Source organism: Astatotilapia calliptera, chromosome 7 (genome assembly GCF_964374335.1).
Source record: "Astatotilapia calliptera chromosome 7, fAstCal68.1, whole genome shotgun sequence".
Classification (NCBI taxonomy): domain Eukaryota; kingdom Metazoa; phylum Chordata; class Actinopteri; order Cichliformes; family Cichlidae; genus Astatotilapia; species Astatotilapia calliptera.
The window spans coordinates 5,163,705-5,176,261 of record NC_137428.1 but is presented as its reverse complement, the minus strand read 5'-3'; the positions used below and the strand labels follow the sequence as shown (position 1 = coordinate 5,176,261).

The 12,557-nt window shown below is 40.9% G+C and overlaps 1 protein-coding gene across 1 annotated transcript; it reads right to left on the bottom strand.

The window, feature by feature from the left end:
• Positions 1 to 674: 674 nt before the first annotated feature.
• On the bottom strand, positions 675 to 11,449 carry vps4a (vacuolar protein sorting 4 homolog A). The gene is made up of 11 exons (XM_026172631.2): positions 11,216 to 11,449; positions 9,451 to 9,562; positions 9,223 to 9,367; positions 9,074 to 9,135; positions 8,792 to 8,911; positions 8,524 to 8,680; positions 7,770 to 7,918; positions 6,959 to 7,040; positions 3,066 to 3,285; positions 2,333 to 2,473; positions 675 to 1,800 (listed from the first exon to the last, which is right to left on the bottom strand). The coding sequence occupies exons 1-11, from the start codon at positions 11,234 to 11,236 to the stop codon at positions 1,699 to 1,701; spliced, it is 1,311 nt and encodes a 436-aa protein (XP_026028416.1). The 5' UTR covers positions 11,237 to 11,449; the 3' UTR covers positions 675 to 1,698.
• Between the last annotated feature and the right edge of the window lie 1,108 nt (positions 11,450 to 12,557).

Below are 12,557 nucleotides of genomic sequence, written 5' to 3'. Positions count from 1 at the left end.
TTCAATTTTCATGTTTAATGAGACTGTTTATTTTCCACTGCACTTTGTGGCATATTTCTCCCACTCATGTATCCGCTCAGTTTGAATATTTTCAATGAAGAGTGGAAAACACCCAGAACACAAACTCAAACATCAAAAACAGAACATCCATAAAAGAAGGACTTCGCAGTTTAAATAAGATTAGGTGTATTCTAGGAAATGTAGTGAAAAGACCAAAAGGACGCTTTCTTCCACACGTAACGGCCTCCTAAACATGAAGCGAAAGTGTGACTGTTTGCCCCACGGTAGCTGTTTTAGTTTGAAAACTCCAGAACAAGCCTCACTGACCACAGCTGAAAAAAAGGAAGCCAATGGCAAAGATCCAAAAACTGCATTACTAATGGCCACTTGAGCCACGCTCTAAATGCACCGCCAGTATGGCCAGTTACAGAGAACAAGCTTTGGTTTCTATAGCAGGTGAAATTTTTTTTATTCACCTGATTGGATTTTAACTTATGGGTGCCGCAGCTGTGTCTTCAAAAACACCACAAACTTTTAGCAGCTAATACTTGGGCTTCAATATGTGAAGACTGAAGCCAATGAATGACATCACCGTGGCCATGTCCATCATTTATGTACAGCCAATGCTCCAGAAAAGCTACCAATCCCACCAACTGCTGCTTCAAAACAGGAAGTGTTGATGCATCGTCTATCAGTTTATTCGCTTCGAAAAGAAAAAATAAGGAAAAAAAATAGAGCCATTGATCAGCACTTGGGCTTTCTTAAAAATCTATTTTTTTAAAGTATTCGTTGCTTTTTTGTTCATGTTGATTAAATGCTGTGTTAACAAATGGCTTTTCAATGACAATCATCCATCTCCCAGAGTGTACATCCTTTTCAAAATAAAAGACATTCAAGTTACAGAAAACAGAGAAAAGCAGGAAATACTGATTTTTTTCCCCCATCTCATTTAAATTATCACTCTTGGTATTTTCAGATTGAGGAACTGCTGCACTTGGCTCCCAGTCAAGCACATCTCTGGTAATGTAAATGCTTCACTCAGACTGTTGCGAGCACGGAGCTACAGGCCTCAACCAGACACGCTCACTTGGTTTAACTGCATTAAATATCAAAATAACATTTAGACAGAAACATTAAACAGAAACAAGTTTAATAAAAACACTTAAATGCATACTTCCGCATGCCTGGCAGAACAACTAACGTCTTCTCTTCACTGTCCTTCATGGCGATACCAAAGGGAGTTGCATGACGGCAGCAGAATGTATGGCCCTTCGGTCGGAGACGAGACAGGCTCACAGTGGGACAAACTTTATGCATTTCCTCACATTAAATGCGGCGCAGATGAACAGTTCTTGTAGTGAATATGCTGTAACGGAGCACAGTCTGTAAAGGGTGGGGAAAAACGCGGAGGCGACAGGGGAGGAAGTCTACAGTCCAGCTACCAAATCACACTGAGATTTTCTACTTCTGCATTTGGTCAATGTCCTCCAGGGATTCAAACATCCGGGCCTGGACGAGACACGAAGATGCAGACTGGTGCCATGTTATAAATCCAGGAGAGGCAGTGAACCAAGTGCTCAGCTGAAGATGAAAGCCTACAGGATGGTGCAGAGGAGAGGGGTGGAGTGTTGGTACTGGGAGCAGTCTGACCCTTCTGCTGGACTTGGGGATGGAGCGGGAGACGTGGGGCTCTGTCTCTCAGCCCTCCATCCCAAAGTCCTCTGTGAACTTCTTGACTTTGAGAAGGTCTTCGGTGTTAACTGTGGGGCGGGTGGTGGACAGAGAGCGCAGCATGTCCGACTGCAAAGTAGGGACACGGACACACACACACACACACAGTTCATTATTGTTATTTCATTACTGTTATACTGCATATTTAAATACTGTATATCACTGTGAGGTCCTTTCAATCCAACAGAAGCTTTCTTTATGCAGAAAAACTGTCCAACATATCCTTTATCCCTTCTCTGCACACAGCCTAATCATCTCAGCCTCACCTCTCCAACTTTGTCTCCAAACTGCTCAATGAGCCGTCCTTATGATATTACTGGTTAATAGTAATATTACTCATTAATAATCCCAATGAAAATCTTAGTATCTTCATCTCCACCACCTCCACCTTAGCCTCATCTTGAAACCAAACATCACAGGAGGTCTTATCTTATAAACCTTCCTTCAGCAGTTTTACATGTATAATGAATCTGGCTGATAATCTATGTCATTGTTGTTCATTGGTGGTGGAAAGGAAGATGGTAATATGTCACAGTTTAAAAGAAAATCAAAGCTGCTGTTAGTGAAACAACAGATTTTCCTTCACGTTCCTGCATCTTACCATGCAGACTATGGGCTCCAGTAGCTTATCACTAGGTACGTCCATCCAGGTCATCTCTATAGCCCCAGGATCGCCAGGGGAACATGGCGTCAAGAGGTCATCCACCATCACCTGGTTGTTGCTTCGGGATGGACCGCGGACCTGCAGGAGTAAGGGGGAAAAAAGCTCCTGTGCAGCACCGATTAATCACACCAAACACTGCAGCCTCCACGTGAAGGCTTCATCGAACCCCGCTGAGTCTATGGGCGATCTTTGAGACATTAGTAACTCAATCTCAACTACATACTAAACACAATAACTTAATTAAATTCATGTTAAACTGGTTAGTTTGCAGTATTCTGATAACATTTACAGTAACGGAGTCTGTTAGACTGCTGCACGCCTGAGTGATGATGCTCTTTAATAGTAATATACTGTCTAGTAGCTGAAAAGCAGCTCTAATTCCTCATTCCTCAACATCTGCTTACATACCATGGACAGATTTGACTAAAACCTGACAGTCAGCAGAAGCACAGGGCAGCTGATCACAGGTACTGGAGCTCACAGGCTTGGTTTTTTGGGGTGATTTCTTTTACAAACAAGCTTAAAACAGCTAATTTTTAACAGAGGATGAACTGAACTTTAATCAAGACTTATAAAGACCTTATAAGTCCAGGTAACAGGGCCCCTTTCAATAGTTCATTTATATCACAAAGATCCAAGATTGAAGATTTCACAGGTTTCTTTCTCTTACCTTTTTGAAATGTGTGGCAGATTGGACCTTCCTAACGGGCTGCATGAGAGCATCCCGGACGATGATGCTGATGTCGGCACCGGAGTAGCCTTCTGTTTTGCGGGCGAGCTGCCGCAGGTCGGCCTCGCTCAGGCTGTGCGGTGTGTTGCCCAGATGGAGGCGAAACATTTGAGCCCGAGCCGGCTCCTCTGGCAGAGGGATGTAGATACGCTTCTCAAATCTGACGCACAACAAAAATAACAAGCCCGTCTTACGGATGCTCCTCAACACACGTACACTTAAACAGCACACAAGAAAAGGTATAACAAAGCAAAGCGTAGCTCTAAAATCAACTCGTTACTATTAAAGTTTAGAGGAAGTGAAGCAGGAGTCGGATACTGGGTTCACTGGCTGTAGATTGACCGCTTTTCCTTATTTCTGCCATAAATCCCACTCCACTGGTCGATGCTTATATTAAACACGACCAAAGTTTTAAATAATCAGTCTATGTAGCTCAGACTTCAGGATTATATATAGAATTAGTTTTAGACATTTTTTATATGCTTGGCTCGATATGATATCATCAAGAATGGATATCCCTAATAAGGTCTCAGGCACGCAAATAGCAGCCAGTCAGATGAATAATAACCAAAGTTGGCTTAAAATGTGGGTAGCCTTATAGACACAGGAGCTAAAATGTTTTATTTCAGGCAGATGATAATTCGATGGGCTGTTCCAAGGCGAGTATATCGAGCTCTGAATCCTACAAAGCTCGTTTAGTGGAGTTCAAGAGCCGCATCTCTGATTTGTTTAATAATTCTATAATACATAATTTGTATTACATATGCTTCTAACTGGGTATACATTTAAGATTATGCTTCCACAAGACACCGAGTGGATTACAAGTTTAAGATGTTATTAATCAGCTGTGGATTTCAGTGCCACTTCTTACAGGAGCTGTCTTCTTTTTGCATTCCCAGCACTATTCACCAAAAATGCAAGCCTGTACAGATCTGACAGAAAAGCTGATAGCTGCTGGGAACTCTTTAACTCTATTTCCCAAGAGGAGGCAGGATGATTTTTATACTGCCTGCCCTCCTCAGTGAGGTGAGAGCTGTCGATCAGAGCGATCTTTCACTCTGTTCAGTAACAATTACAGAAGGAACTACTTCCTGTTTGAAGCCACATCCTTCTCGTTTCAAGTGAAACGTTTCTTTTTTCCACATTTTAATTTAACATTGAATTCAGCTTTTGTGCTTAAATGGAGGCAAAATGTAGCTGCTGATGAACGTGTTGTTGGGTACTGCTGGTTTCTCCAAGTGGCCATCTAAATAAGCTGAACTATCCCCCAGCAGCTTGTGTTTGTAATGTGCCCATGGTAACATAACAACATGATGAGCCTCAGCCAACGTCTTCTAACAGATCACACACACAGTGCACTGTTTCCAAAGCACAGACTTTTTTTCATAATTGTTCATCTAGCCGAGGTAATGCGCACTTATTTTGAAAATTCAGTCGCTGTCAACGAGCAAGCTCTGGCCCTTCCTGTTTTCCCTGTGGCAGGTCTCCTGAAATCTTTTCTTCATTTAACACTTTATATAAATACCTCATGGAGGTTGGTCTCTACTCTTTGCTGGATGATCTGTAGGGGCTTTTCTTTACTATAGAAAAGATCCTGTCATCACCCATGTCTGTGGTTTTCCAGGTCTTCCCATGTGCTTCCATGTGTGTTTTCCTCAGTATGTACAAAATAGTTAGCCACTCACGATCTTAATAATATCCATACTAAATTCTTTTTCTGTATTAACAGCCACAGCACACTTGAAATCACTTCCTGACCAAAGTGTTAAAGTACAGATGCAACACTTCAGTGGTCAATGCAATATGATGGGTTAACCCCTCAACTTAGAATTGAATGTTTGCACTTGAAGCTTAAAGCATTTAGCAGTAACCCAAGTATGTTTTGATACAAAGGTAAAAAGACAATAATGATGCCACTGTCCAAAAATATCTGGAGCCAACATTAAATTCTAAACGTCATAGAGAACAACTCACAAGAAGTTTGGACAATGTTTTACATGGTCAGCATTCAAAATGAGAGCTGAAGCTCAGGTGTGTGTCCACACAAATGCTTTGTTAACAGCTGAGTAGTTTAAAGGAGGAGAAAAAACGACATCAGACTGTGACACCATGGTCAGCAGTCAAAAAGCAGTATGAATCTTAACATTAACATGCGTTTAGACAAACAGATTAGAAAATCACTTTCTGAAATATTCCCCAAATGCAGGAGGATTTAATAAGAATTTAGATTTCAGATTCATCCTAAAACAACAACACTTCAAGCCCTGTGGTTTCTCCATTTGGGTTCAAACTAACAGCATCAGAATCTACCCGAGTTCAAAGGTTTGTGTTTTCTTAACACACCAGAATTAGAAGTAACATGACCAGTGTTGGGACTAACGCGTTATTAAGTAACGCGTTACAGTAACTACGTTATTACTGTGGTAACGAGCACGGTAACTAGTTATTATGCCAAAATCAGGAACGCGTTAATCGTTACTGGGATTTAGATAGGCTCGTTATTTGTTACTTCATGTGGTGGCTATCACGGAGCTTCCACAGATTCAGTAACATTAGCAAGTGATGGAGGCCAGCAGGTGGATGAGGGAAAGGGGAGGCAAGAGGAGAGACCCGAAGCGGCCGCCGGTCCGAGTGTCAGGTGAACTGAACTTCAGGTAAGAAGTTATGACCTGCAGTCCATCTGGGTCAGATATGAACCAAGTTTAGTTGGAGTTTATTTTCGTTATGCTGACTTTTTTGTACTGCGTGCTAGCTAGCATGACGGAGTTTCTATACAGCTAGGTGGGTGCTATGATGTTACTGATGTTGAACTTTATTTTGTTCATAAGGTTAGTTAGTAGAGTTGCCAACCATCCTGTAAAAAACGGAATCGTTCCGTATTCAGAGAAAATATTTCATATTGAGCTGAAAAGGAACACAGTTTGTTCCGGACTTCAGCTACAACGAAAAAGACACAAAGCTGGAGTTATTCTGTGCTGCACTTCTTTGCTGCACAGCTGCCTCTTCTTCTCTCATTCTCTCCCCTCCCTCTCCCGTTTCTACTTCAATCATGAAAACTGATCAATGATCAGCCCACTTTGCGCCAGAAAGAGGAAACCATTGATAGATTGATACATATATACCATCAAAACAGTGTACATCACTGTCACAACAGTGTTTGTTTTCATTCAAAGGCTTTATGATTTTTCCTATAATGGTGGGCCGGTCAATCAAAATGCCCGTGACGATTTTTTGTCCCAGTCCAGCTCTGTATGCAGCTCATCTGTAGTCTGGTGTTACCTACATCTTCCTACTCAGAAGGCAGAATTTCTGAGTTCTGAGTACAATCGAAAGCACCACGACTGCAGTTTTTGTGTTGGATGTAAAAAGCGCACATGACGCTGTGACGTAGGCTAGAATCACGGCGGCGGTCAATGACGGTCGAGGCGTGGGATTTCTCTCATGGAAATATGCACATTATCTTTTCCTTGCTATTGGTAGGTGGCACAGTGCACTTGTGGCAAGTAAGCAAGCTAGAAGACTGGCAAAGTTATGGAAGCAACACATTAACAAGAGCATTCTGAGTAAAACCAAAGTTACTTTCCCTAGTAACTAGTTACTTTGAAAGTAACGAGTAACTTGAAGTAACTGAGTTACTTTTGATAGAAGCAACTAGTAAAGTAACTACGTTACTAATTTAAAGTAACTTACCCAACACTGAACATGACAGAATTACCATTGTGATGAATAATAACAGTGCAGCAAAAGTACATTTTTTGGAATAAAAAGCCCCACAGAATATAAACAAAACACACACACACACACACACACAAACATCTGAGATGACCTCTGACCTTCTGCGGATGGCGGCGTCCAGCACCCAGGGGATGTTGGTGGCTCCGAGCACCAGAATGCCATCATTGTTGTTTCCGACACCTACAAAAGCAGAGTGTCAATCTACACAAGCACTTCTTTTGAAACTCTGGAAAACTCTCTTAACTGACTGTAGCAGGAATAACGGTCAGTGTAATTTATTTATACAATATAAACAATGATGAGCTACTGATGCCACACAATAAAATTGTTTATATTCTGTGGAATGAATACCGTACTAACAAGAAAAGTTATGAAAACAGAACATGCCTGACATCACCACAGATCGTTCAACCTAAAGACAAATAAGTGACAAATAACTAAGTCTTCAACTGAGAAATGTGTTGAAAACAATCAGAAAACTGTTTAAAAGGATTTTTCACATATGATGGTTACCAGTGCTGCCACCACATACACTTACATCCAGAAAAATCACCAAACATTTGTGTTTTTTAGAAGTTCCTCTTGTGGTGCAGAGCAAGCACAGTGAAGTTCTGTGGTTCTGTATGGTTCTATGAACTCTGAAAAGGCTGCTGTGGTCTTAAGGTCCCTTATTTCAATCCATCACGGTGATGTGATCCAGGTTCCACAAAGTGTTAACAAGATTCGCACATTCAGTCTGACACAGATGTGAGGCTGAAAAAAGCCCCTCTTTGCTCACATCATCAATCTGACTTGAAACACTGCAGACGCCATGTTTTTCCAAATGGCTGTGCCTCAGGTTTCAACAATATTATTTAATACTGCATATTCCTCACACTTCATATATCCGATAGCACTCGTGTGACTCACCCTGCATCTGGACCAGAAACTCTGTCTTGATGCGGCGGGCAGCCTCGCTTTCATTCTCGTTCCTCGAGCCGCACAGAGAGTCCACCTCGTCGATGAAGATGATTGAAGGTTTGTGCTGGCGAGCTAGATCAAACAGGTTTTTCACCAGCCTGAGAGAGACGGGCAGAGACGGAGTAAATATGTCTGAGGGATAGCAATATTAGACCATTAGTTTTTTATTACTAAGAAATCGATTTAGTCTTTGAAGTAACAAATGTTGTAATTATTGCTCATCACCTTTATGCAATTTAAGATGAGACCTTTAAAGATTAAAATTCCAAAATACTCAGTTATCAAAGTTGTTTTTTTCCAGTATTTCTACTTGCTAAATCACATATCAATCTGTTTATTAAAAATATACTTACAAAACTGTTTCAGCTTTATAAGTTCAGGTTTCTACTCTGATACAGTTGAATATTTATGGAGCTGTTTAATTGATATTCTGCTAGGATAACAAAACAGCTGTCCCCAAGGCTGTGAGGAACTTTAGAAGCATTTCTGATATTTCCTTTTTACCTCGCTTAAACAAGTGTACAATACTAAAAATTAGAAACACTCCTGACTCAGAGTGATGCTGAAAAACTAGTTCATCCATTTTCCCTCTCCAATATTGTACGGCCTTTACATGACAATTTATAGCACGTTGAGATGAGAGTTGTTGGGAATTGGCTCTATGTAAATTACACTGAATTGAAATGACGCATTGAAAACATACTTCTCACTCTCTCCCAGCCACTTCGACATGAGGTCTGAGGAGGAGACAGAGAAGAAGGTGGAGTTGTTGGCCTCGGTGGCCACCGCCTTGGCCAGGTATGACTTCCCTGTTCCCGGAGGACCGAAGAGCAGGATGCCTCTCCATGGGGTCCGTTTGCCTGAGAAACAAAAGACACAGAAGAAAGGTTTGTCTTTAAAGTAGTGTTGATATCAGTGTATGACTGCTTACTGGGTTTAAACAGAATGAAGAGACTTGAGACCTACAGTACCTGTGAAAAGGTGAGGAAATTTGATGGGCAGGATGACTGCTTCCTTCAAAGCTTCCTTAGCTCCTTCCAGCCCAGCAACATCATTCCACCTCACATTGGGTTTCTCCATTACAATAGCACCTACACACACAAAAAAAAGTAATGATGACACACCTACTGGGATGCAATTAATAGACACAGCTGTTTGATTATGACAAAACCAAAGAAAATTGTAAGAAATAATATCATAAATAAATATTTAGCTCCACATGATGGGGTTAAATCCCCCCCAAGGCCACTCACCCATAAGCTGTTCCTGCAGTTTTTTCTTCTCAGGGTTTTCACCCTCACTGTCACTGTCACTCCTAGAACACGGAACATAAAAATCCAATAAAGCCTAAAATGTTGGGTTTTTTTTTTACATTTAAACATACAAAAAAAGGACATCGTACTTGTCATTGCTCTGTGCTTCTTTGACAGGCTTCTTGCCCTGTTTGTCTTTATTCTTCAGATAGTCCTTCAGTTTCTCTGCTCTGTCCAGGTACTGCATACATTTTGCTCGTATACTCTCCTTCGCCTTGTCGCTGTGGGCCTCATCTGGAGTAAGAGAAGATGTTGCCATCAGCAAGGTGTATGCAAAACACAAAGAGCTCAGCTACCTGTCAAGATAAGATACTTACATTTTATGGCATGTAGGAAATATTCCACAGCATGCTGGTACAGGCGCAGAGCCTCCTCATAATTTTTCGCCTTGTCCTCCTCTGTGGCTTTAGTGACAAGATCAATGGCTTTCTGTAGCAGATGCAGAGATATAATGTTAAACCATGGAGTCAAAAACAGGCAATAAACACATGTCATAAACACAGTTTTGTTTTCACTGTGTATATTATACCTGGGCCATCTGCTTAATAGCTTTAAATGCACCTGCTATCATTGATATGCACACAATACACAGCTGTACCTTTCTGTTAGTTCAAGCTCAACAGCCTTTGGTACCCGAGGGAATGCTTCACTGCCATACTAACTTTAAAATATTTCTTTCATCTCAGTCCTGACAAAACCAAGGCTCTTGTGTCCGGCCCTGACTGATTCACCGAGGAAGTTAGCCAGTCAGCCTGCTCGCTGATAATATCAAATCATCTGCTAAGAACCTTAGCATCATTCGTTATTATCTAGTATATTTAAATCTCACATTTCAAAGCTCGCCCAGCTTTCTTTCATTAAAGAAACATTGCAAACATGAAACCTTTTTTTTTTCTTCACCCAATCATCCAGAACTTTTAGTTCACACTGTAACTGTCTCCCACTTACTTTTGCATCCCTTCACTGGCTTCCAGTGAAATTCAAAATTGTATTAATAGCATAAAGTCCTACATGGCTTAGCTCTCGCATAAACATGGAGAGCTACTGAGAATTTACAACATCTTTAAGAATCTCAGATCATCTAATCACGCTCTTAACTGTTAAAAACAGAGGAGCCCACGCTTTCAGGTTACACCTCCTAAAGTCTGGAACAGCATTTCTCAGTAATTCAGGTCAGCTGAACCTGTGGTTTGTTTTATAGGATTACTGAGAACTTTATATAAGTTACTTTAAAAAAAAAAGAAACGAAAAGCAAAGAAAAGAAAAACAATCTTTCTCCTATTATTTTTGGCTATAGGTTTACATCTGATGTATGTATAAAAGTTGCGTATATATATTGCGATAAATGCAAGACCATGTGCTGGAACATATTCACTTGTCTTTAATGTGTGGTTTTATTTAAACTGTGAAACACTTTGTAACTCTATTTATTTAAAAGTGATAAACAAATAAAAGTTGTTATTATTATTAAAACAAAGAACAAGCTATTCCTTAAGACAAATATTCACTGTGCTGCTTATAAAGCCAGTCGTCAGACTAAAATAGTCCCCCCAAAACAGCAACGCTTTGTTTGCTGTCCTTTTAACTGAGCGAGCAGGACCACACAGGCCGGCTAACGGTGACAGCAGATACCGTTAGAAACACCCTACAGGCGAGGCACAGCCAGTAGTACCCGCAACAAAGCCTATCGTTTCTATAATATGTAATCTAGACGACATATTTATTGTAACACCAAACCAAGGCAAGCTTACTATCAGCTGTTTTGTTAGCAATTTAGCTTGCAGTACATCCAGCCACCTTAGGGTTTAGGAGCTAACCGTTATTTTGTATGAAGGTAGCCGACAGGCTAGAAACTGTGTTTTGAATTAGAATCTTTCTTTAATTGTTCAGTGGAAAAAAAATAAATTATCTACCAAATGGCTCGAAGAGTCTTCGTAGCTTCCAGAAAATTCTTCCGCACGCAACCCAGTGTATTCAGAGTTGTAAAAAAACCCGCTTTTTGCTCCAATTATACACAAATCAAAGGCTAGCTCTGTGACCAAACTGAAGCGGGCTAACGTTAGCCAGCTAACAACAGCCTACCTGTAATGTTGACGTTGTCATTTCATCTCACTTTAATGTGACACGTGCAGATTTCTGTCCTCTGTTCCTCCCCAAAGGTGGACACCCGAAGAAGTGATGTCTTTACCAGCCCTGTTCTGTACGAGGACTGCACGCTCCTGTCATGACAAAACAAAACAGTGGCTAATGCGGCGGCTAGCAAAGATGACAGCTCGACCCAACAAGACGTCAACCAACAGGGGCAGTGTTGCCAACTCCTCAGTAAGGAAAATCGCTATTGGTTGTCCTAGAAGTCGCTAAATGACGTCATCGCCTAATTTGCATAATTGGTCATGCTAATCTAATCGTAACCTATGTTGTTGGAGAGAGAAATAACATCGTGGAAGAGACATAAAGTGAGTAAAAAACGTCCTAAATGCATTTAGAGTTTATTTAGAACTACAAATTAAATTTCTTTTAGCAATTATTGTTTTTTTTTAATGTCACAATTCCAACCCTGCTCCTTTACCCGGTTTTGGGCCGGCAAAAGTGACCCAAATTAGGCACTCTGGTGGAGTTATTTTGGCTACGTTCACATTGCAGGTCTTAATGCTCAATTCCGATTTTTTGATCAAATCCGATTTTTTTGTCTGCTTGTTCACACTATAAATAAAATGCGACAGCAAACGCGCTCTAGTGTGAACGCTCAAAGCGGCCCGCATGCGCAAAAGAAGACGTCACACACAACGAACTCCGTTTATACCCTGAGCAAACAATATTGTTTGACTGATGACCGTTAATATAAAGACTTCCGACTTTACGTTTCCCAATTTTTGCTTTAAGTTATTTTGTTATTTACATAATAATGTAAATAACCTAATAATTATCCTTATTGCTGTTTTAGAGGAGCAGTGCTTCAAAGGATAGTTGCAGATTTCTGTCAGAATCTACAGATTATACAGAACAAATAAAATGTTCACGTTTCTCCAACGTTGTCTTCCCAACAGTTTCACTGACATCTACACTGGATGGCCAGGAAGCGTTCGCGATGTCTTCTCCGGCGCTGATAATTGGCGTCTGTCTTGTGTCAGTGACGTAAAAGACGGATTTAATGCGACATGACCATTCACACAGCAGTCGCTTTCTGAAACATCGGATATGTATCGAATTCAGTACCACATACGAAAGTGACCCAGATCGGATGTGAAAATATCGGATTTGTGCCGTTCACACTGTCATACCATTATCGGATATGGGTCGCATAGGGTCAAAAGAATCGGATTTGATGCGCTTTCGCCTGCAGTGTGAACGTAGCCTTTGTGTGTGTGTGTTTATAAGTAGTTTTAAACCTTGTGATCCACAAAACAGCATAAGAGAAAAAGAG

What these genes read in the sequence shown, in the direction of transcription:
- vps4a (XM_026172631.2), bottom strand. Translation starts at nt 11,236, where the DNA reads ATGACAACGTCAACATTACAG. An exon ending in TGGCTGGGAGAGAGTGAGAA is followed by an intron (nt 7,919 to 8,523) that starts GTATGTTTTCAA and finishes CGTCTCTCTCAG; the next exon opens with GCTGGTGAAAAACCTGTTTG. An exon ending in GACGCCGCCATCCGCAGAAG is followed by an intron (nt 3,286 to 6,958) that starts GTCAGAGGTCAT and finishes GTTGTGCGTCAG; the next exon opens with ATTTGAGAAGCGTATCTACA.